Source organism: Chelon labrosus, assembly GCF_963514085.1.
Source record: "Chelon labrosus genome assembly, chromosome: 17".
Taxonomy (NCBI): Eukaryota; Metazoa; Chordata; class Actinopteri; order Mugiliformes; family Mugilidae; genus Chelon; species Chelon labrosus.
This window is the reverse complement of record NC_140350.1, coordinates 22,686,405-22,707,725: the sequence shown is the minus strand read 5'-3', so window position 1 is coordinate 22,707,725 and position 21,321 is coordinate 22,686,405. Positions and strand designations below refer to the sequence as shown.

General features: G+C 41.4%; 1 protein-coding gene across 4 annotated transcripts; it reads right to left on the bottom strand.

The window, feature by feature from the left end:
• Nucleotides 1-1,594: 1,594 nt before the first annotated feature.
• On the bottom strand, nt 1,595-20,185 carry cul5b (cullin 5b). 4 transcript variants are annotated; one of them, XM_084565548.1, is made up of 19 exons: nt 20,157-20,185; nt 17,051-17,160; nt 16,853-16,952; nt 14,923-15,099; nt 14,680-14,821; nt 13,985-14,130; nt 11,832-11,912; nt 10,940-11,078; nt 9,996-10,126; nt 7,965-8,072; nt 7,795-7,859; nt 7,575-7,707; nt 6,574-6,705; nt 6,289-6,412; nt 5,503-5,693; nt 4,440-4,601; nt 4,192-4,310; nt 3,282-3,405; nt 1,595-3,155 (listed from the first exon to the last, which is right to left on the bottom strand). In XM_084565548.1, the coding sequence occupies exons 1-19, from the start codon at nt 20,178-20,180 to the stop codon at nt 2,961-2,963; spliced, it is 2,403 nt and encodes an 800-aa protein (XP_084421674.1). In that variant the 5' UTR covers nt 20,181-20,185; the 3' UTR covers nt 1,595-2,960. The 4 variants fall into 4 exon arrangements, with proteins under 4 accessions (XP_084421674.1, XP_084421675.1, XP_084421676.1 ...); XM_084565549.1 differs by having other exon boundaries at nt 5,503-5,678; XM_084565550.1 differs by having other exon boundaries at nt 10,985-11,078.
• Nucleotides 20,186-21,321: the final 1,136 nt, after the last annotated feature.

Sequence of the window (21,321 nt, the reverse complement as noted above, 5' to 3'; positions counted from 1 at the left end):
TGGTCCGCTGGCGGAGCTCCTCTCTCCTCTCCTCTCCTCTCCCGAGCAGCGGCACGCTGCGGCGGCAAAACAGGAAGTTCGGCTCTCCTGATTTCAAAATAAAAGCATAACCGCTAACAATTTCCTTTATTGAAAACAAGTCTTGATGGTCGTAAATAACAACAAATTATTATGTCACAGGTGCAATATAAATCCTTACACTATTAAAAGACCTATTGGTAAAAAAAAAAGGTGAACATAAGTAAAAGAAAACAAACAAACAAACCAATTAAAATGGAATTTATTTTGATTGCACTTGCATGCAAAAGAACGGATGTAGAACAAAACATGAATATCCAACTTTGTGAATATATTGGTATTAAATGTCTCCTCATTTTGTGTTAGCATAGCGCATTTAAACAAATAACAAATGTCTACCCAGTGACCGTTAGCCCTGTGTTACGTAGACGTTTGGTTCTCATACCGTCTGTGTTAGCTTATTTCGCCTCGTTGTTTTTTAAATGTTAAATATAGATAGTTGTGTACAATTTCTTATTTCAATTTCATGTTTACAGCGCAAAAACCTAAACTACCCCAACACAAACGGCTAAAATAGCACCTAACTTAGCTTAGACACTGCTAGCAGCGCGCTAGCATCAGTTAGCGGCTAATGTTAGCTAAGTAGTCAGTTATTTCCCTCGTGAGTTAAGAAAAGTACTTTTTTTTAAAAAAACAAAACAAAAAAACGAGTAAATGTTAGACTTATATTTCATGTGACTGAAAACACAAACCAGCGTTTTTATTTCAGTTTTGGTGAATGTATTTTGGATGAATAAATTAACATTTAATTGTTGGCTAACGAGTTCACCACATTAGCTTATTTCGCGCTTCCGGCTGCCCTCAAGTGGCCAAAAATAATCAGTTGCAACAATAGCTGGTGGTAATATCAAAAATGTAAAATAATTTATTTGGACCGTAATAACGATATTTTAAAGCATGTATCCTTATTTGGTGCTGAAAAAGACCCAATTAAAAAAAATAATAATTTATTTAAATATTTTTTTCGCGTTTTGGTTGATGTGAATATGCTATTGGGTGTTAAAATAATTCAGACCGCATCTATACATATGTATTGCAGAATGTAATTAAATATAAACTATCTCAACAGGGTTTATATTAAGCTTTTGAAGCGCTTCTCGGTCCGTTTTATTTTGAAGGGACCAACAGGAAGTATCACAATACCTCTGCCTGTGCTTGACAGCATTCATCGCCTCAACAGGGAAAGGAGGCTGCGCACGGAGGGGACACACTGCGCATGCGCCTTACTAATGGGCCTGCTGTAATCCCCTTTGTCACAAATAACAAGAGGATGCAATATGCTGTAATTAAGCAAAACTATCCGCTTAATTACAGCCTTCCACTTGTCTGTATAAAAACAAACCGAGAACATATGACACACAAATATACACAGGCAGGTTTATTTTGAGTTTCTGACAAGAAATGAAAACATAATTAGCATTTAACCTATTCATTTAAAAAAAAAAAAAAAAAGTTCTTGGATTATTTTCAGTTAATATGGATAGTAACACTTGTACCCGGCCATGTAGTACTTTAAATTATGCTCAATAAATAAATAACTAATCCAGTGTATTTCTAAAATAATACATTTCTGTATATTCTGAATTTATAGTAGCAAAAAGATTGATTTCAAAAACAAAATTATCTTGCAGACTGTATCAGATTGCCCTCCAGGATTTCCCTATATTTAGCTGGGTCCATTTTACCCTCCACCTTTAGGAGCCGTGCCAGTCCTGCTGCTGAGAAGCGTTCCCCTCAGCATGATGCTGCCACCACCATGCTTCTCAGTGGGGATGGTGTGTTTTATGGTGATGTGAAGTGTTTAGTTTTAACGCTTTGTCCAAATGGCAAGAATTAAAGCTCAAAGATCTTAGGAAAAGAAAATTAAAATGTGTTCAAAGTTATTGGAGGTCCCGTTTTAAAAATATATAGTACAAATGATTTGCCTGAGCTCTGATAAATGACCAGCCAGCATGCCGTTTTATAATAAGGTGCTGTTTATTTAATCATTTCATTATTCACATCTCATGGTACACTCTCGTGAACTGTAGTATAATACTGACCTCAGCTTCCTCTCCCAGACATGATCTGAGCTCCGGGTCCGACGCCACCTCTGTCACTGGGTACGCTTGGTAGAGCGGCTCTGATTGTGGATTAATTGCAATACGCTAATTACGCCCCACGTTCTCTTTATTTATTTATTTATTTATTTTAACCCAGGGACAGAGGCTGGACGGGGTCTGGAGTCGACTCTACATTGCCGCCTGGTTCAGTCCTGCAAAAACTGTGAAGTGCTTATCAGGCTATACACAATGAATGTCCGGATTAAGTGTTTGTTCACTTTAACTGTGACTGCAGAGAGTCAGGACGGCTCCCACACCGCCGCGATAAACCAACTGGCCTGGTTATAGCAGCGTCGCCTTTGAGGGGAGAGGGGTTTTGTTCAAGGTTCAGGTGGTCTGGATTAAAACTGGACTTCAGATATTTCGAGTTCCTCCGCTTTTTCCCGTCGGCATGCCTCTTGACTCGCGCAAGCGTTGAGCGGGAGTGTTGTAGCAGCAGCCCAGGTGACACACCACGGCATCGGAAAACGGACCATTAACAACTGACAGCCTCGCCTGGACAGCAAAGGAAACTCCCTTCAACTAAAAACAGTTATGACCACTTGGTGCAGACTCTCACTTTTGCATTTATCTTTTTTTTTTCCTTTGTACAACTTTAAGGCAGGAAGTTCCACTTTACTTTTTTTTTTTTTCTTAAACAGGTCTCAGTCTTAAATTCATGTCTCCCTGCACGAGATTTGATTTTTATTTAAATAGAGGACGGGGAGCCTGAAGTATTCTAGTGTCCATCAGGCCTGATCCAATGAAAGTCAACACACGCCATCCTGCTAACGCGCCGCGCTACGCCATGTAGATGAAGGTGTTTATATCCGTCTCATCCCGCTTTATGTACTTGTGATCTATCAGCCACTCGATCTGCTCCTTGATCATCTTCTTCTGTGGTAAAAACATGTTCTTTAGGATCTCCACCAGCTCCGTCTGCAGCTGGGCGTTGTTGATGCGCTTCCTCATCTTCATTATTTGGATTATGGCCTCCTGGATGTGGGAAAGACATAAAAAAAGAAAAACAATGGGTCAGAAGTTGCACCGCGAGGCAGATGGATCATTTTGAAGCCTGCATGTTCATACAAACACTTCTTCACAGCAGTAGCCAGCTCATACCTGTGTTCTTAGTATCCTGAGCTGGACGATGCCCTCGTTCTCCTCCTCTCTCATTCGCTCCGTGGTGAGCTGCAGCCGACCGATCAGATTAATCTTGCCCCTTTTCTGAACCTTTGAGTTCTTTCTGCAAAGTCGAACATAAAAAAATAGAGATGTTTAATTCACAGTAGTCCTATTTCCAGGCTGGTATTGACATGATCTATGCTGTAAACTAGTCAGGATAGACGCATCGAGGCACTGACGATACCTAACTTCACAGGGTCTGTGAAGATTCTCGGATAAGACGAGAGAAGATAAGCTAAGACACAGTCAGCGTGACTTGTCTGAGTCTTCCTTGAGACATTTCACCACTCACCCAAGTGGGTATTTCATTTCTAAATGAGTGTTGAGTTTTTGTCTGGAGCATCGGTGTGTGGTGCCCAGCCGAAACTCGCTGGGGTCTTTTGGTGCGCAAATTAAAACCTAAACTCCCACACCAATTATTTTAGAGCTGCAGAAGTCACTTGGATGAGTGGTGAATACAACTCAGACAAGACCAGCTGCATCTGTTGTAGCAGGTTTCCAAACGAGATGGCAAGATTTGGCTTCAATTCTGCGTACCGTTTTTGAGGGATGAGTTTATTTAACAGATGCAATCACTTGGATGAGTCCAAAATCCCCAAAACAGAGCATATGCACAACCTCCCCCAGTTGAAACATTATTTTGAATACAAATATTATATTTCTATCATCGTTGGAGAAAGAAAGGAGCAACTTTTACCAGTAATAGTCTGTTAATTAGGCTAACAACTGCATCAAACATCAAACGTATTTAACTGGTTAAGCCCTGCATTCAGACCAACACGTTCCTTTAAACTTAATTCAAATAAGCCTGTAATCTGGAGAGACAAGTGACTTTACGGCTCCTTACATGAGAGAAAACTCCTGGTTGACGTAGAATAGTGTTCCTTCTGCAAAGTCTTTGGGTGAAGACACCACCGGGTCGTACGACAAAACCTGCCGCTTGAGTTTGGGAAACGCCACCAGAGACTGGGAAGAAGGGGGGGGGGGGAGAAAAAAACAACAACAAACAAGTTATATGAGATGTAAAACTAATAATCAGAGCTCATATTCAACGTTTCCCGGCCCGTTTTCTCTACAGCCATCACTGGTCTTTACCCAGAGTGTGCGTCGCAGCTCGGCGTCGGGCAGCTCGGTGGCTAATTTGAGGTTCTCGAAGCTGATCCGCTCCCTCGGCCTCTGGTTCCAGGCGAACAGCACGGCCAGCTGGAAGGTGGTCACCTCCAGGTCGTACTGGCCCACCTCATTCTTAAAGGTGATCTGGAGAAATGAAGGAAACGCTTCGTTCAGTTTCCTCAAACAACAAACAAGACTGGCTGCTGCTCAGCCCATGTTCAGGAAACAAACAAATCTGAACTACAAATCTGAAGTGTTCAGATTATATTCTCACTAGTGCTGAAACAATTAGTCAATACGCAACAATTAAATGTACTGTGGTGGTTAGCACTGAAGGTTCTGGGTTCTAATCTATCTGGTTTCTTTCTGTGTGGAGTTTGCATGTTCTCCCTGTGTCTGTGTGGGTTCTCTCCAGGTTCTCCAGCTTCCTCCCACCGTCCAAAGACATGCTGGTTAGGTTCATTGGTGATTCTACATGGTCACTCTAAAATAACCATTAAGAAATGTGCATGAAGTATTTATTTTGACCATTTGGGGGCAGCAGAACAGAGCTGTAAACATCACGTGTTGTCAACTTCTAAAGTAAATTTAACAAACAGCTGAATTTAGCAGGTATTTAACATAAATGCCAGGATCCAGGTTTCCAACATTACACATTAGCGAGATCAGCAATGTTATAAATGTCAATGTATTGTGAAAGGTGCAACTTTGAAAGAATAAATCCACTCCTGCATGCTCTAACACACTTCAGTTTCCTGTACTAACACCCAGAAAACTGTGTGAAGTTGTTGCCTTCACCAACAGGAACCTGTGTGACTGTGGTTAACTGGCCGCCTCGTCTAAAAACAGTGCGTGGCCTTTACAGAGATGAACGCTGGTGGTTTGAATGTTGTAGCTGATCGTTGTAAATGAGCCGGGGGATAAAAGTTCACAACCACAAATGTTTGTCGTGTGACCTGCAGAAAGCTGCAGACGAAGATGAAGAAAGGAAGTTATGTGGAGCATTTTGTGTGCGTGTGTGTGTGTCCCTCTCGGTCAAACTCACAATGCCGTTAGACATGAGGTGATGCCAGTGAAGCTTCCTGCCGCTGTGGTTCTTCTTGTAGAAGTCCTCTACCTCAGGTATCAAGTCCTCCAGCTCCGTGGGAAGAGAGACGAAGACCTTCTCGCTGCTCCTTGACCACGCTCCAGCATTCAGGATCTTTATGTTGACGGAGTCAGCTGCAAGGGAGCACACTAACAAATTACAATTAGCAAATGTCCTAATAGAACAAGAGAAAATCACAGGCTTGGAGTATTATTGATGGAGACATATTGTATTTGAGACTGAGCTAAATTAAAGACGTCCAAGAATTAAATATTGTTCTTAAATCTGTACCAGGAGACAATTAGCTAGTCTTTAAAATGGTAAAATGTGCTAATCTGTCCAAAGTAAAGTTGTAAATTTCCACTATGTCATTTAAGTCAGCATGTTGGTCAACATTTGTCACTTTTAAATGTTTTTTATGGCTAAAACTGACACTGAACAATCTATAACTCATAGACATTCATGAACAAAAAGTGCCTTATAACCTTATATTTGAAAAGATGGAATATTTCACATTGTTTGCTGCCAATTAATTGTATGACAATTAACATATCTGTAAGATTTCTTTCTAACAATCAGCTCATTTAAAGCTCAATAAAAATCATGAGTAGTTTTTTTAATTTGCACAAAAGACAAAGTGAAGCTAGTGAAGCTAACTGGCTGCCCCCAAAAGTGAAACTATTCCATCATCTCAGTTATCTTAACGTTTTATTTGCTGCTGTTCGAGCGTGATGAAGGCTCTACCTGGTAACGCGAGCTTGTTGTGTTTGTGCATTTCTTTGAAAGACTGGTTGAGGTCCTCGGACACCTTGATGTCCTGAAACATCCTGGCCAGCTTGTTGACGTAGTCGGCTGGCATTCCCACTTCCTGTACGAAATGATACCACAGTTATTATTATCGTTTGTGTGGTCATATTATTGAAGTGAAAGGATATGACGATAAATCAATGTACGTAAACAAAAGGAGCATGACGCCGATGAAGATGTTTGGTAAGTACAGCATGAAACAGCCCTCCACCCGGTACGTACCCTGAGCCACTCCACCATGTTCTCCTCTATCTCGCTGTCGGCCGAGATGTCCAGGATGAGCCGACGGGTCAGGTGGGCTTTGTGGTAGCGCATGAAGACGTCTTTGTTCTGGACGTACTTCAGCACTAAAAGCTGCAAAGAGCAAAGCAGAAGATTATAAATACAGACGGCACGTGACTCTTTAATAGCAGCAGGTGGCAGTAGTCTGTATCGGTCGTTCTAAAGGGGAAACAGGAAGAGCTACTATTAGCTTCTAGGAAGGTAAGGATACAACATGCCAAATCGGTTGAAAAGCCGCTCACAGAGGTCTGACTGGTGCCAACGGTGCAGGACACGCCGCACAAAACCAGGCCCACAGACGCTCACCGACAGCCCGACTGATGTGTCTCGGCCTTTTATGTTGGGCAGCCTCATCTCTGCATTTTTCTATTTTGTGGCAGCGCTCACTCAGAGCAGACAGTTTGCTATTTTTGTTCATAGGAGGCTTATGGGTGGTTGTGTCAACAAGCCAAACATCATATTAATTAATTCCCAAGTTGACTTCAGCAAGGAGCGTTAACATCGATTAAATCAGCAAACACATTCTGTTTCCAACCTACAGGAGCAGAATACAAGTATCTGACACTTTAATAACTCGAGGATATTCGACTGAAGAAATCTAACACCCGTACATTGTTTTTGACAGAGTTTACTAGAGAAGCTCAGTGATTATCTCAGTGTATTTATTAATTACCACAACCACCCAAAGCCAGTCCAGTTTGTCCAGTCTTTTTTTTATTCCTTACACTTGCAGCAGACCTCGAAAGACAATGACACAACCTGCAAATCTACAAGTCATTGTAAATGACATATCACAAGTTTTAATAAACTGAGCAGCTGCCAATTGTGCCCCGAAGCCAAAAATAAAGAATTTAAAACACCCGTCTAGTGATCAATCTGCTGCCAGTAGTAATAAAGACATGATTAATAGCTGCAAGGCATGAATGCTCCCTGAAACTTACCACTTCCTTGAGCTTGGCCTCGATCTCTTCAGAGGTGAGCTTCTTGCTTAGCGGCGTCTTCCTCAGCAACATGTCGCAGTAGTTGGCCAGCAGCTCCGGACACTTGGACTCGGGCTGAGTTTTCAGTCCTACCCTGTAAAAGAAACAAGAGAGGCGAGGGAAGGTCAGACGCACAGGTTCGCCTTCATCAACCAAAGCGTACGGTCGGTATTTGTCTTACCCTTTCTGTTTCAAAGGAAGCTCTAACTTAAATATCGTGGCATCATTCACGACAGCTTTATACGCCTGCAAAGAGGTTTAAAATGCGTTAAGGGCGTGTTGTGTTTGGTGCATGCCTCATACACATCACATTAACACTGTGGTCAAGTGGTGAGGGAACGACTGACTCACTTTGTCTCTGGCTGTGAGGAAGCGGGGGTCGTCCTGAAAGGCCTCTTTCACCAGTCGACTGAAGCGGTTGAACAAGGTGAGCAGCTGTTCCACATATTTCTCAGAGTCCTGTAACAAAAGGAAAACATCAGTTTAGTTTGTTTCTGTGCGTCAGTGCCAGGAGAAAGGTGGCAACGTTTTTATTCACAGGTCTACTCAGACACTTTAAAGCTCCTTCTTCTTCTCTGATTGACGTCACTGCATCTTCAGGTATAAGATAAGCAGTGACTAAAAGAAAAAGGAGAGGTGTAATGCTGAGGGAGTACATCTGCCTGGTTTGTATAATGATAAACCTACAAACTGTCGTCACAGCGTCAACGTTTTTAAGTAATAATGAGCTAAAATGACAGCTGGTTCCTTTATCCCTAGAACCTTACAATTAGTAAAACCATCACCAACGTCAGGTATATTTCACGGGATAAAAAATACTTCTCATCAAAATATATTGAAGCACAACAATACATGGTAAATTTAAGTACTGTTCTTTTATTTTCAACTATAAAACCTCTCATAAAACAAAATAAAAGGCATCACGGGGGGCTCATATAAAATGGCTCAAAAATGTGCAAAAAATTAGGTAATCTTTAATGAATAGCTCCAAAAAAAAAATAAATCATGGAGCTAGGACCTTGAAATTCAGTCCACCCCTTCCTGGGACATGTGAGACTTGTCCAGAGAAGGCACAGTCTTCCTGCATCACTGACAACCGTGGCAGAGATAGTCAAAACAATTGTACTCTAAGAAGGTAAAAAAAAAACGACGAGCCAAAAGAATTCTCTTGGAAATTACCACTAAATGATATTTATTCATAAGCATTACACTAAATAAGGATTATATGCTAATTCCAATTGGCTAGCTCTAGTATCAAAGAATAATACGGCACGGTGAGATAGTGGGTAGCGCTGGTGCCTCACAGCAAGTCCTCGGTTCGAATCCCCGAGGCTGAGAGGGCTCGATTCTCAGGGCCTTTCTGTGTGGAGTTTGCATGTTCTCCCCGTGTTTGCGTGGGTTTTCTCTGGGTTCTCCGGTTTCCTCCCATCATCAAAACATGGCTGCTAGGTGCCGGGTCAGGTTGGCCCACAGTGGCAGTAGCGATTGCTTTAGTTATGTTTTATTCACTTGTTGGCATGCCAGATTATCCAAGCCTGCGACAGGATGATAGCTGTGCACGGTATTTTGCCATAAAAATCGGGGTTTGCAAGTTATTACGATTGTCTGATTTAATACACAAACGCTAACGTCGGTTGAATTGGTGCGGGGAAACACTTCAACCCTCGATGGCGTCAGTGAGCAGCCTGAAGGTACCAAAGGAACCACGCAAATCAGACTGCAGCAACACAACGAAAATCATGTGACAAGTGTTCTAGGGTTAAGTTACAAGGTGTGCTCTCCGTGCATCTGACTTCATCGTCCAGCACGTCCCACAGATGCTTGATTGGACTGAGATCTGGGGAAGTCTGGAGGCCAAGTCAACACCTTGAACTTGTTGTGTTCCTCAAATCAATCCCAGACCATTTTAACTTTATGCTGCTGAAAGAGGCCACTGCCATTAGAGAACACTGCCTCCATGAAAGGGTGAACATGGTCTGCAGCGGTACTTAGGGTCAAAGTAACATCCACATTAATGGCCAGACCCAAGGTCTCTCAGTAGAACACTTTTCAAAGCATCAATAATGATGCACCGTGGTGTCGTGTGTTCCGTAGCGACGGCATCCACATGATGGAAGAGAAACATGATTCATCCGACCAGATCACCTTCTTCCACGTCTCCATGTCCATTACAGGAGCTTTCATCAGCGGACAGGGTCAGCGCTCGTGACCCTCTTCTGCTTTTTACCTTCCTTGGATCATTTCTGATAGGTACCCTTGTCAAAACCGCTCAGGACAAAATGTTCGCTTGCTGCCTAATACAATACACCCCACTTCATTATCACGTCACCTGTCATAATGTTATGGCTGTTTGGTGTACATGTGTGTGTGTGAGACACTCACAGAGGTTATCGTCTCTGCCGAGGCCACCATGTCGGCCAGGCCGGCGCTCATGATGTGCTCCTCCAGGTCCTTCAGCATGGGCTCGATGCCGCTGGGCACTTTGTCCATGAGAGAGAACATGAGATGCAGCTCTGCGACGTAGGGGGGAAAAGCAACATCAGTACCGTGTATATGGAATGAAGTCAACAATAAACAAGCGGCGAGTGAAACTATACTGCTCTATAATGAAAAGAAAAAATCATTAAATGAGTCCCTACAAAAGCGATTTAGTGTTAGCGGACTTGTCTGATGTGACGTATTGAATACCAAGCTTTCATTTGACAGATTGGCTACTTTAAAGTCCATTACAGTGGACGCCCTTTGTCCATTTGTTTAATCAAACGGGGCAGATTTGGACACTCTCTCTCTCTCTCACACACACACACACACACACGCACACTGAGAAACGCATTAAAAAAACTGATGAGCGGTTAATGCAGCCCAGAAACCGAGATGAGGTCTTAAATGTAATAATTATAATTGGTGTGGTAATGTAAGTAATTTGAAAAATGTCTGGGATTAAAAAATTGGATTTGGAAACGGATGTTCTGCAGATGCCTCACAGCAAGAAGGTTCTGGGTTCGAATCCATCGACTGGGGCCTTTCTGTCTGTCTGTGTGGAGTTTGCATGTTCTTGCATGTTGCATGCTTCCTCCCGCCGTCTAAAGACATGCTCGCTAGGTTAACTGGTGATTCTAAATTGGCCGTGCGAGTGTGGTTGTCTGTGCTCGCCCTGCAATAGACTTGCAACCTGTCCACTAACAGCTGGGATAGACCCCATCCCCCCCACCTCCCGCGACCCTCCAGAGGACAAGCGGTTACAGAAAATGAATGAATGAATGAATGAATGTTCTGCAGATGTCGGGACAGGGGAGGTTTGGTCAGGTCTATCTCCTGGTGCAAACCTGAGCTGGCTGAGCCTTTGGCGGGAGCAGTCCTGCCGTACTCACTCTCTGTCTCATTTCGTTTGATCATGCCCGGACACTCGGCTAAGATGGTCTCCTTGAAGGACGTTACGAGTGCATTCACGCAGCACTCCATTAACTGGGAAGATAGCAGACAGAGGGAAAACTGTTCAGCAAGCAGAAATACAGCGCGTGAAGTATAACAATCATAATAACCGTGATAATCAAAGGAAGTGTGTTAAGTAGGTTGCTGGAGTTAAGAGAGAAAATAAAGTCAGCTGGACGTGTTTGAGTTTCCCTAAAGATGTTTTATGATATACCACAACCTTGACAACTGAGAATCTTCAGTGTCGTGGTTAGCTTAGTTTAGCTTAGCATAAAGACTGAAAGTAAGGGGAAACAGCTAGCCTCTAAAGCTAATATTTTCCACAAAGGGAAGAAGCATGTTTCCCAAAATGTAACGCTATTTATTTCATGAAAAATATTAGTAAATGTGAATTTTATGGGTTCAATTGTGTGAAATAGGATAAAAATCAAAACTGAGAGGCTGAAGAAGAGTTGTCTGTGCTGTCCGTCTGCTCAACTCTGAGCCTTAACCGGACTTTCAAGTATCACTGCATTACTGTACCTTGCCCTTTAATGACACAGCTGCAATATTGTAAATGTATATATATACAAGAGCTACCCCCTTTTAAGTTTATATTTAATTTTATTTGTTTTTCCCTCAGTTCAACATTTACACTTATATTTTTTTACCTTGTGTGCTATGTGGAATGATTACTGTGTATCTTAACACATATTGGGAGATTTAAGAAATTAGTAAAAAGCTACAAGACTTCAGTTTCTCTGAAGCGTTAAAATAAGAAGCACCACAGTCTGTGCCAACACTCACAGCTTGTACAGAGTTACAGTCGCGTCTCGTCTCCAGGTATCGAAGGGCACGTTTCTCCTCTTCCCTCAGCTTTGAATCAGCCTGATGAAAATGTACAAATACAAAGCAATTATTCCACAGAAACATTTTAACATACATCCGATAAGAAACGGCTGAAAACAATATATATTTATTTTGTGAAATCATGCAAGTCTTATGTGTTCACGGGCGATACACGAACCTCTACCCTACCTGAGAAAACTCAAATTAAAACACTAATTTTAACAGCGTTCAACTCACTTTGTTGGAGTCATTATAGATTTTTTATTTCTCGTTAATTTAAATCATTGTGTTCATGCTTTTACATGCAGTTCCGGGGTTTTACCTAGGGGGAGCACCAGTGTGGACGGGGATATAGCTAAGTTACAGGTGGGCGAAATCAGGTGTGTGTGTGTGTGTGTTTGGGGTGGGAAGCAAAACCGGGAGTTCGTCAGAATGGCTGATGATTTAAATATGTGGATTTGGGACAGTGCTGTGGTATTTTCAACGTGGTGAGAACTTAATTTTTGTGACTGAAAATAAACATTGTTCATTGTTTATCCCAGAATACGCATCAGAACAGGTTCACCCGCACGCCACCTCAGTGTCTTATTGGTTTTCTTTAAATCACTACACACTTTTGTTTTAATTACAGGTAATTAAAACAAATCAAGAAAATAATGTGACACTGAATAGTATGCACTGCTCTAATCTGTACCTGTTTTAACAAGATACACAATAAAACTAAAGGATTTTCTGTGGCAAAAGTTTATTTTTAAATGCCTTTAATGTGCATATGGTGCACTCTGTTGTAATAGCAATAAAACAGCGGCACTTAAAGCTGCAGATTCAGCATATCTGCATCTTATAGTTAACACCTTTAAAACCTGTATTTGCGTCACATGCTCCGTTTCAACAAACTGCAGATTTAAATAGTAGATGAACCAGGACAGGCATTAAATCCACTCCTTTTTCTTTTGTTGCTTCCTACAGTATAAATAACACAAGACCGTTTTAACGCTGCGTTGCAGAAAACCGGGAGGTCTGACATTTCAGACCTCCTACTAGGAAAAGTGCTCTGGAATGCCACTTGAAGCCGGAGGTCCTACTAGTGAAGTAGGGTCAAATCGATCTTCAATGAGATGCAGCAGCCTGACGTTACAGAACAATGGCAGCGCCCATGGAGATGCACACCGTGAATGTTTAAACATAATTTACTGGACTATAAAATGCATTTATGTGTTGTTTTTGTTTTTGGTCATACTAGATATCATCACATTACACAACATGACTTTAGCGTGAGGATATGCCGCTATAATCTCTCTGCATAAATGTATTAGATGAAGTGTAGCCTAACAAAAACAAACGAGTCTGACAAAAGTCTACCGTTTTTACCGCTTTCAGCACAGAAAGAAGTATATCACCTATTGCTGGTGGAAAAACTTTGGGAGACCTCAACTGTCGATCGTTGTCAGTAACTTCAGAAACAAAACAAGTATTATCTTATCGCGGTCGGCCATGTTTGTTGTTTATGTTCAACTCAATGCTCCTGGAATGCTCTAAGGTTGCGCCTAGTTAGCTCCAAGTGGGATAAATCCGTCATCCCAGCTTTCTGGAATGCAGCATAAAACTAAACAAAGACTTGATGTGCTTTAATCTTTTGTAATCTGCACAAACTTGATCTTCACCATTTAACAATCTGTCCAGTATTCTCTCTTAAAGCAGTATAATCACTAAAAGTTATCTGAAAACTATTCCTTGTTTTGCGTTTTTTTAAATTGTACAAAAGGAGAGAAGAGAGAAGAAGAAGAAAAAAAGTTTCTGAAGGATTTGCTAAAGATGAAAGATGAGCAGAGAACGTCAGAGTTACAGAGAGGGATCTATACCGACTTACAAAACAAACAAACGTCTCTGCGAGTTATGATTGAGACGGTCTGAACACGTCTGGCAGACGCGATGCTGTTTCAGTCAGCGTCACGTAGGTGGTGGGAAGAGGCCACGGCGCTCAAATGAATTATCGCCAACATCAACAACAGAGGCCTCTCGAGGTCTCAAGTTTCTATTTGGTGTCGTAAAATTAAATTACAAGTCAGCGATTTCTAAGGTCACCGAGACGCTTCATGACTCATACTCACGTATTTCATGTAGTTTTGGACGCCGTTCTGCTGGAGGTAGGCCGGCGCCTGCGTTCTGTAGAACCTCTCAGTAGAATCCATGTAGGCCTTCTCAAAGTTGTCCCTGTAGATCTGCAGCTTGTCGTCAGGGTTGGAGCAAAGATTCACTGAGTGCAAATAAACAAAAAAAGGTTAAATAACATAAACGCCACCCTGCAAAATGATCACACAGTTAATTTACCTCCTTTCTGACGCCGTCTCAACATAAATTGAACATTAGAACAGTCATGAAGGAGGATTTAGTGTACGTAATGTTTTGTCAAGTGGCTGTACAGCATGTCTGGCTCATAGATGAGGCAGAACTTGATTGTTTTTCTTTTTCCAGAGTCCATTTTGTACCAACTATCACCAATTTTCTTCACATAACTAAAGCAGGTGGACAAATGTTCTATTAAAGTACTTCGTGAGTGTATGTAGACTGGTAGAAGATATAACATCCAAGAGCATAGAACAGTAAATAATGGCCAGAAGAACAAGTAGAGACCTGCAGCACGTGATGCAACGTTAAACGATAAGATTCCTAAAAGATCCCAGAAAACTCTTTATTCATTTTTTACTCATGAAACATTTACATCCAGACAAACACAGATCACTTGTGTTTAACCTACCATATACATCCTTAAGAGTAGAGATATTGGCACAGACTGATGACTCACCGTAGGACTCTCGCACTCCGATGACCAGCTGGGAGTCAAAGGCCTCCCCCAGCCTCTCAGCGTGGACGAGCTTCATTGCACTGTCTTGTAGTCTGTTTTTAATGTTGGAGAAGATGGACTCGTTCCATGTGTCCAACATGAGCTGCAACAGCGAGAACGTATTATTCACAACATGTACACACACATACACAGAGAGAAGCAGCTCCAGCTCCAGCTCAAGCTCCAGCTCCAGCTCCTCCTCACCTTGCGGACAATGCTGTCCTCCACGTTGGACTTCTTGTTGCTTCCCTGCTTGCCCATCAGCGTGATCTCTAGCTGGCAGAACGGTTTGGGTAAGATGTCACACTGCGTGAAGAACTTCCTCCACTCCACGATGTAGGCCTTCAGCAGCGCCGTGTCATCCTGGTGACTTAGCACCCGCTTCGAAAGGGTGAGAAACACAAGACAGAGCTGATTAGCACCTGCAGGATGTCGCCGGTAGCCGACAACAGAGAGAGAGAATCTAAATGGTGCGATCGCTGCTTTTAAAAAGTCACAAGATCTCCGTGTAGCTGCAGTTGCGCACTTTTATTTTTAACGAGAGACAGTGTGGAGACATAAAATATTAATATACTTTGTGCAGATAATTATAGATCTTTGGTGTAATGTCAAATTAAATCAGCTAATATGTGCAATATGTAATTAAAACGAACCATGTTAAGCCTTAGACAAGAATGCAAGAGTATCTCCAAACATATACTCTAAAGCCTGTACTTTATCCCTTATATAAACCATACATTACTCTAAAAAGTTGCACAGTGTCTAATTTATCAACAGTCCAAAGTCTCCAGGTGATTTTATAATTATAATGTGAATAAAGAAGACAAATATTATAACCAACTTCACACACTTTTCTGGGTGTTGCTGCTAATTATTAAGTGATAAGACTGGATTGTGTGAGAGCATGCAGAAGTGGATTTATGCTTCATAAAAAAAAAAACAATAACACAGATTTACACTGATCAGCCACAACATTAAAATGATCATAATCTTAAATTGAATAACGTCGATGATCTCGTTAAGATGTGATTTCCTTTTGGCTGTCGTGGATTTTCGCAGACGCCGTTCTGCCGTCCCCTCACCAAGAAATGGACACCGAGCAAGTGGACTCTTGTAAGTACCTGGGTGTTCACCTTAACAACTGATGCACTCTACAGGAAGGGACAGAGCAGTCTGAGGAGACTGAGGTCTTGTGGAGTGAGAGGGACCTTCTATGACTCTGCAGTGGCATCAGTCATTCTGTACTGACAGTAGCATCACAGAGAGGGAGAGGAAGAAGCTGGACAAGGCCAGCAGGAAGTCCAGCTCTGTCCTGGGCTGCTCTCTGGACTCATCCATGCTGGACAATGAGTCCCACCCCCTGCATGGTGACCTGACAGCACTGAGGAGCAGCTTCACTCTCGCTATGTGAAGGAAAGATTCAGAAGATCTTTCCTTCCTGCTGCTGTTAGGCTCCACAATGAACACCCTCAAGGTTTAAAACTATTTACTATTTACTATGTACTGAGTACAACTTCATAACCCAGTTACACCTCATCCACCTGTGCCATATCATTACATTTTTATTCTATTTTATTTTATTATTTCTCTTTTATTCCCTACACTTTTTACTCTTGATATTTCTGCCCTTTTGCTGCTGCAATTTCCCCCACTGCGGGACAAATAAAGGTTTAATTGTGCTAGTTACTTTGATTCGTACCGCCACCTGAATGTTGCTGCAGACCAAACACCCCACCATGAAAACAACAAGGGGCTGTTCTTTGCATCATGGTGTCACGTAAAAGAAAAAAGGGATTCTTCAGAGCAGACCACGTTCTTCTTTGTCTACGTGGTCCATACAAAGCCCAAATGTAAAAACAAACTGTGATCCACTCTGCGTTCTGACACCTTCCTATCAAAATCAGCAGGAATATGAGCTACAGCAGTTTCTGGTTCACCTCTTCCCTCAAATCCTTCCACTTCTCCAGCTTCTAATAATCATCGATGAGGACAAAATGTTCAGCTTACTGCCTTATATATCCCACTCACTGACAGAACCCATGATAACAAGATAATCAGTGTTTTTTTCCCAGTTGGTTATAATGTTATGGCTGATCGGGTTAACTGATTGTCCCACTGACAAAAAAGAACTCACTGCTTGTGCTTGTTTGATGAAATCTAAGATGTCCTCTTTCAGCGCCTGGTGGATCTTTGCCGGACCTTTGTCGTCCCACAGGCAAACAGCGTGGACGTCTCTACAGAGACAAAGAGGAGACAAAGAGTGTTTCCTATTCCGCAATTTGCTTGCAACAGATGAGAATCAAGCACGGGCGTACAGAAGCAGGAAACTTACGAGAACAGGTCAAACCACTGTTGTTTGGTGACTGATTCCTGCCGCAGGAGCTTCAGTACGATGGGACGCATCAGGTCCCATTTATCCTCAAACTGAAGGGAGCCTTTGTTCTGGGAGAAAGACACAAGACATAAGAGATATTATTCAAAATATTCTTCACACTGACACTCAAGCAGATTATTTTCTCCTTACAAAGTTACACCAGTGAAATTCTCTGTACTGTGGATTTAACTTTTTATTTAAGAATGATCTTCCCATGCTACAGACTGCCACAGACATGTATCTCAAACTATTTCAACGCCTGGGGAAGATTTTGGAAAGACATGCTACACTTGTCTGTTCACTCCATCGATCTTCTACACGTCAAGTGGGGATATTTATTTAGGAAGACGAGCCAAAGAGTCTGACGTAAAGAGTCCTGAAGCTGACGTGGAGTCTTCTTCTACCAACTAGCAACAGCGGCATTGAAGCACAACTGTTAATAAATCAGTTTTAAAGCAAACATGCCAAAAAAAATACATGTACAAACTAATCATTTGCATATACACTGCCTGGCCCCAAAAAGATTTGCCACCTGGATTTAACTAAGCAAATATGTAGGAGCCTCCTATTGGATAATTACTGCATGGGTGATTATCTTTTAGCTGACAACAAGTTATTTAACCCCAACTGATGCAATGAGTAGCTTCTCATTTCTTAAACAACCATGTCTAAAGACACATCCCGTGGTCGTGGGAAAGATGTTAGTCTGTTTGAGAAGGGTCAAATCATTGGCATGCATCAAGCAGAGAAAACATCTAAGGAGATTGTAGAAACTACTAAAACTGGGTTAAGAACTGTCCAAGGCATTATTAAAAACTGGAAGGATAGTGGAGAACCATCGTCTTCCAGGAAGAAATGTTTAAAAATGATCCAGGCATTTTTAAAACTATCGGATAGGTATCAGGCTTCAGCCAAGCCTGATCTTTTGTAGTCATATTTAATCGGTCTTCCATAAACCAAACCCTGTCTTCTTCTTCTTCTTTTGTTTTCACTGTGGTTGACTAGATTCAAAGCTGCCAACAATCGAGGAAGAAGAAGAAGAACCAAAATCACGTGACTAAACATATTTCCGGTGTAGAAGCACTTCTTCTGGAAAATAAAGTCAGTCAAACAGAAATTGTTATATTGTGTTTCATCGGGTGGTAGCAGGAGATCATCATTAAATACTAACAGCTTGATTCAAGGCAAACGTCACACTGAAACACAAAAACTGGACGCCGCGTTTAGAAGAAAATACAAGTTTCCTCGACGCACCGTCAAGGAGACAAATATTCCAGAGAGGGTTACGAGGTTTACGGCGCTGGATGGAACAGAGAACGCAGGCTATCTGGAGCCACGGTGCGAGCTACAATCACACTGACAGCCCTGTTTACATTAATGCATTTGCAGGGTGCATTTCCAGGATCTGGGAGAATACAAGAAATGCCTTTAGGAATCTCCAGGGGAGGACATTTAGTTTATTTGAGATTAGAGGAAAGAAGAATACAGGCGTGGAGCGGTACCTCCATAACCTGGAGGAGTTCCCCTTGCACAATGCCAGCAGCCCTATCAGATATGAAAGTGAACACTTAATAATAAGGGTAATAGATTGATTATTGTCCTGCGTTATATCCTGATTATATGGTACATGTAACGACAGACACCATGTAGTATAAAATAGGGACATGTGTGTCAAACAGAGCTGTGATAAGGTGTTAATTACTTACCGCACTAAATCGTATCTTCATGACTGTTATATATTTTGCCAGTCTGCACATTCGCTCACCGAGAAGCGCATTAATAGAACATCTGTTCACCTAGTTCACTTATGGGGAATAGCTTTTATTTTGTTCACATCAAACATCAGATTGGTGATATTTGGTACGAGGTGGACTCGGTCTAATTTTTCCAAACTGTGGAAAAACTAAACCCATCGAGTAATTTGCAGTTCTGCCTTGACAAAACATTAGGTACACTAAATTCGCCCTTGTGACTCTTCAGTGAGAAAGGTGGTAATTCAACCGGAGGATGTAGTTTGTGGATTAAACACCCAGATGTTTCTTATTTAGAGTAATGCACTAGCTGAAATGTCAAAAATAATAGGAACAAGTGTCGGCACAAGACAACAGAAATCAACACGACTACAAACCGCGGCCTCCAAAAATGAAAACACAGTCTGAATCGACAGCTCTCGGTTATTTTAAACACCATAACCTTCATGAAGATATGATTTAGTGCAGGATTATTATATTACAGTGCACTATTTTTTTTTACAGGATGCTGTGGATGTTTGGATAAAACAAAAAGCATGTTTGGTCTTGCAGATTATCTGGCCAAGTTGTGTATAATTACATCAATGAAACAAAAGTAATAATAAGTTCTATATCAGGACATGGAGGGTGTTATTAGACAGGATGTTAATCAGGCTACGTCCATATTACACAGTTATTGTTTCCCTTTGCAGAAAGAGGAAGATATGAGAAGTTTTGACACCAGTGTCACTTTCACTATCACCGGTGCACATCTCTAGCCTGTCAGTAACTGACATGCCACCTCCTCCTCCTCCTCCTCTCTGCCTCTGCCACACGATATAAAGCCTAATTAAAATTGGACATAGTGCGATGACAAGCTAAGCTCTTTAGCATTTAGCATTGTCTTCCAAGGGGCTGGTCAGCTGCAAACTCCTGAGCCACTGAGTGACAGATAATGTGATTTTTCTAGCTAGCGTATACACAGACTACTGTTATTATTATGTTTTACTGCGGGTTAAGCTAACGATGCACCTCATATCCGTTAACTAGCCTCCCCTCCCGACTCTCCGGCTCCTCCGCGCTTGCCTTTTCCCTTCATATTTAGCGGTGTTGCAGCTATTCTATTTAGCCAGCTAAATCACTGATAAGTAGCTAATGTTAGCCAGATGTAAGTTAACTGCTCCCAGCTAAAGTCAACGCCGGCGCCGCGGCCGAGTACAGGTGCGCCGCACTTTCCTTCAAGGCTGGAGCTAAACGCCAGCGTTACACCGCACAAGTGACAAGAGCTCCGGCGGCCGTTAAATAGAAATAATTGAATTGGAGTGGGGTCTTACCTTTAGCAAATTAGACGTCGCCATGTTCCCTCAACTTATCCTCTCGTGAAATCTCGCGATAACTCATAAGACGGCTGGAGATTAACCTTATCGCTGACGCTCTGGCGAGAGAACGTGCTCCGTTAGAGTTCATTCATTAAAAAAATAGTAGTTTATAAAAAAAATATTATATTATTATTATACTTATTATTATTATATTATAATAATTTTTACCTATTCTTCACATTTGTGCATTTTAATATCATATATCAATATCATGTAGCGTACAGCTTTTTTTTTTTTTTTTTTTTTAAATATTTACAACTTTATTAGAAATGTATCTCGTATATTATTCACACACAGGGTTTAGTGGTTTACAATGCAAATTTAAGAAGCTATACTTATATATGTTTCCTCTTTACTACCTTAATACATCTACTCCTACATCTACTTTAGAGGGGATACAGTAAATATTTTTTTGTAGTTCATACTTATTTGATTGAAACTGTACAAAAGTACAGTCATTTTCAACATTCAAGATTCAAGTCATGTTTATTTTCGCTTTCGCATTCTATTAATATATACATGCAGAGATATAAGGGGAAATATTGTGTGTTACATACATGCCAACAAGACACACGCAATAACTGCTATGACTTCAGAATACAAAAGGATTATCTAAACAGAAGACATGCAGAATCTACAAGTGGAACTTTTCCATATGATGCAGTAATAATTACACTAATAATGATGCTTCCACTCATATTAAAGACAAAACTCTGGGTCTGTTGTAGTATAACTATGTATTTTGCTGACCTAATCCCTGTAAATTTTGACATCAGTAATGAAGCTTCCATTTTTGTCCAAGAGTTATTATTACCCAAAATATCATAAATCCTAACTTTATAACCAATTGTTTTCTTTTTCTTCTGTCAGTGGGTGGGTAAGTATACAAAAATACTGCTAAATATATTGGCAAATAATTAAACATAGTAAAATGTTAATTTTGTACAAGAAAACAAGTGTACTACTAGAATATGGCAGTATGCAAAACAACAAAGAACAGTCCAGCAATGATGGACGGTACCTGAGGTGGTCAATCAGATTCAAGTGGGCGTGAGCATCAGACCTGGACTACGGAGCAGTGGAGGAAGGTTCCTGCTCTGATGAATCTTGTGAAAATTAT

Excerpts from the sequence above, each read along its gene's own strand:
- cul5b (XM_084565548.1), bottom strand. The coding sequence starts at position 20,180 with ATGGCGACGTCTAATTTGCTAAAG. Across the intron at positions 14,822-14,922 it reads AGGACAGCATTGTCCGCAAG|CTCATGTTGGACACATGGAA; the intron begins GTGAGGAGGAGC and ends TCGCTGTTGCAG. Across the intron at positions 4,311-4,439 it reads AGCTGCGACGCACACTCTGG|TCTCTGGTGGCGTTTCCCAA; the intron begins GTAAAGACCAGT and ends CCTTCTTCCCAG.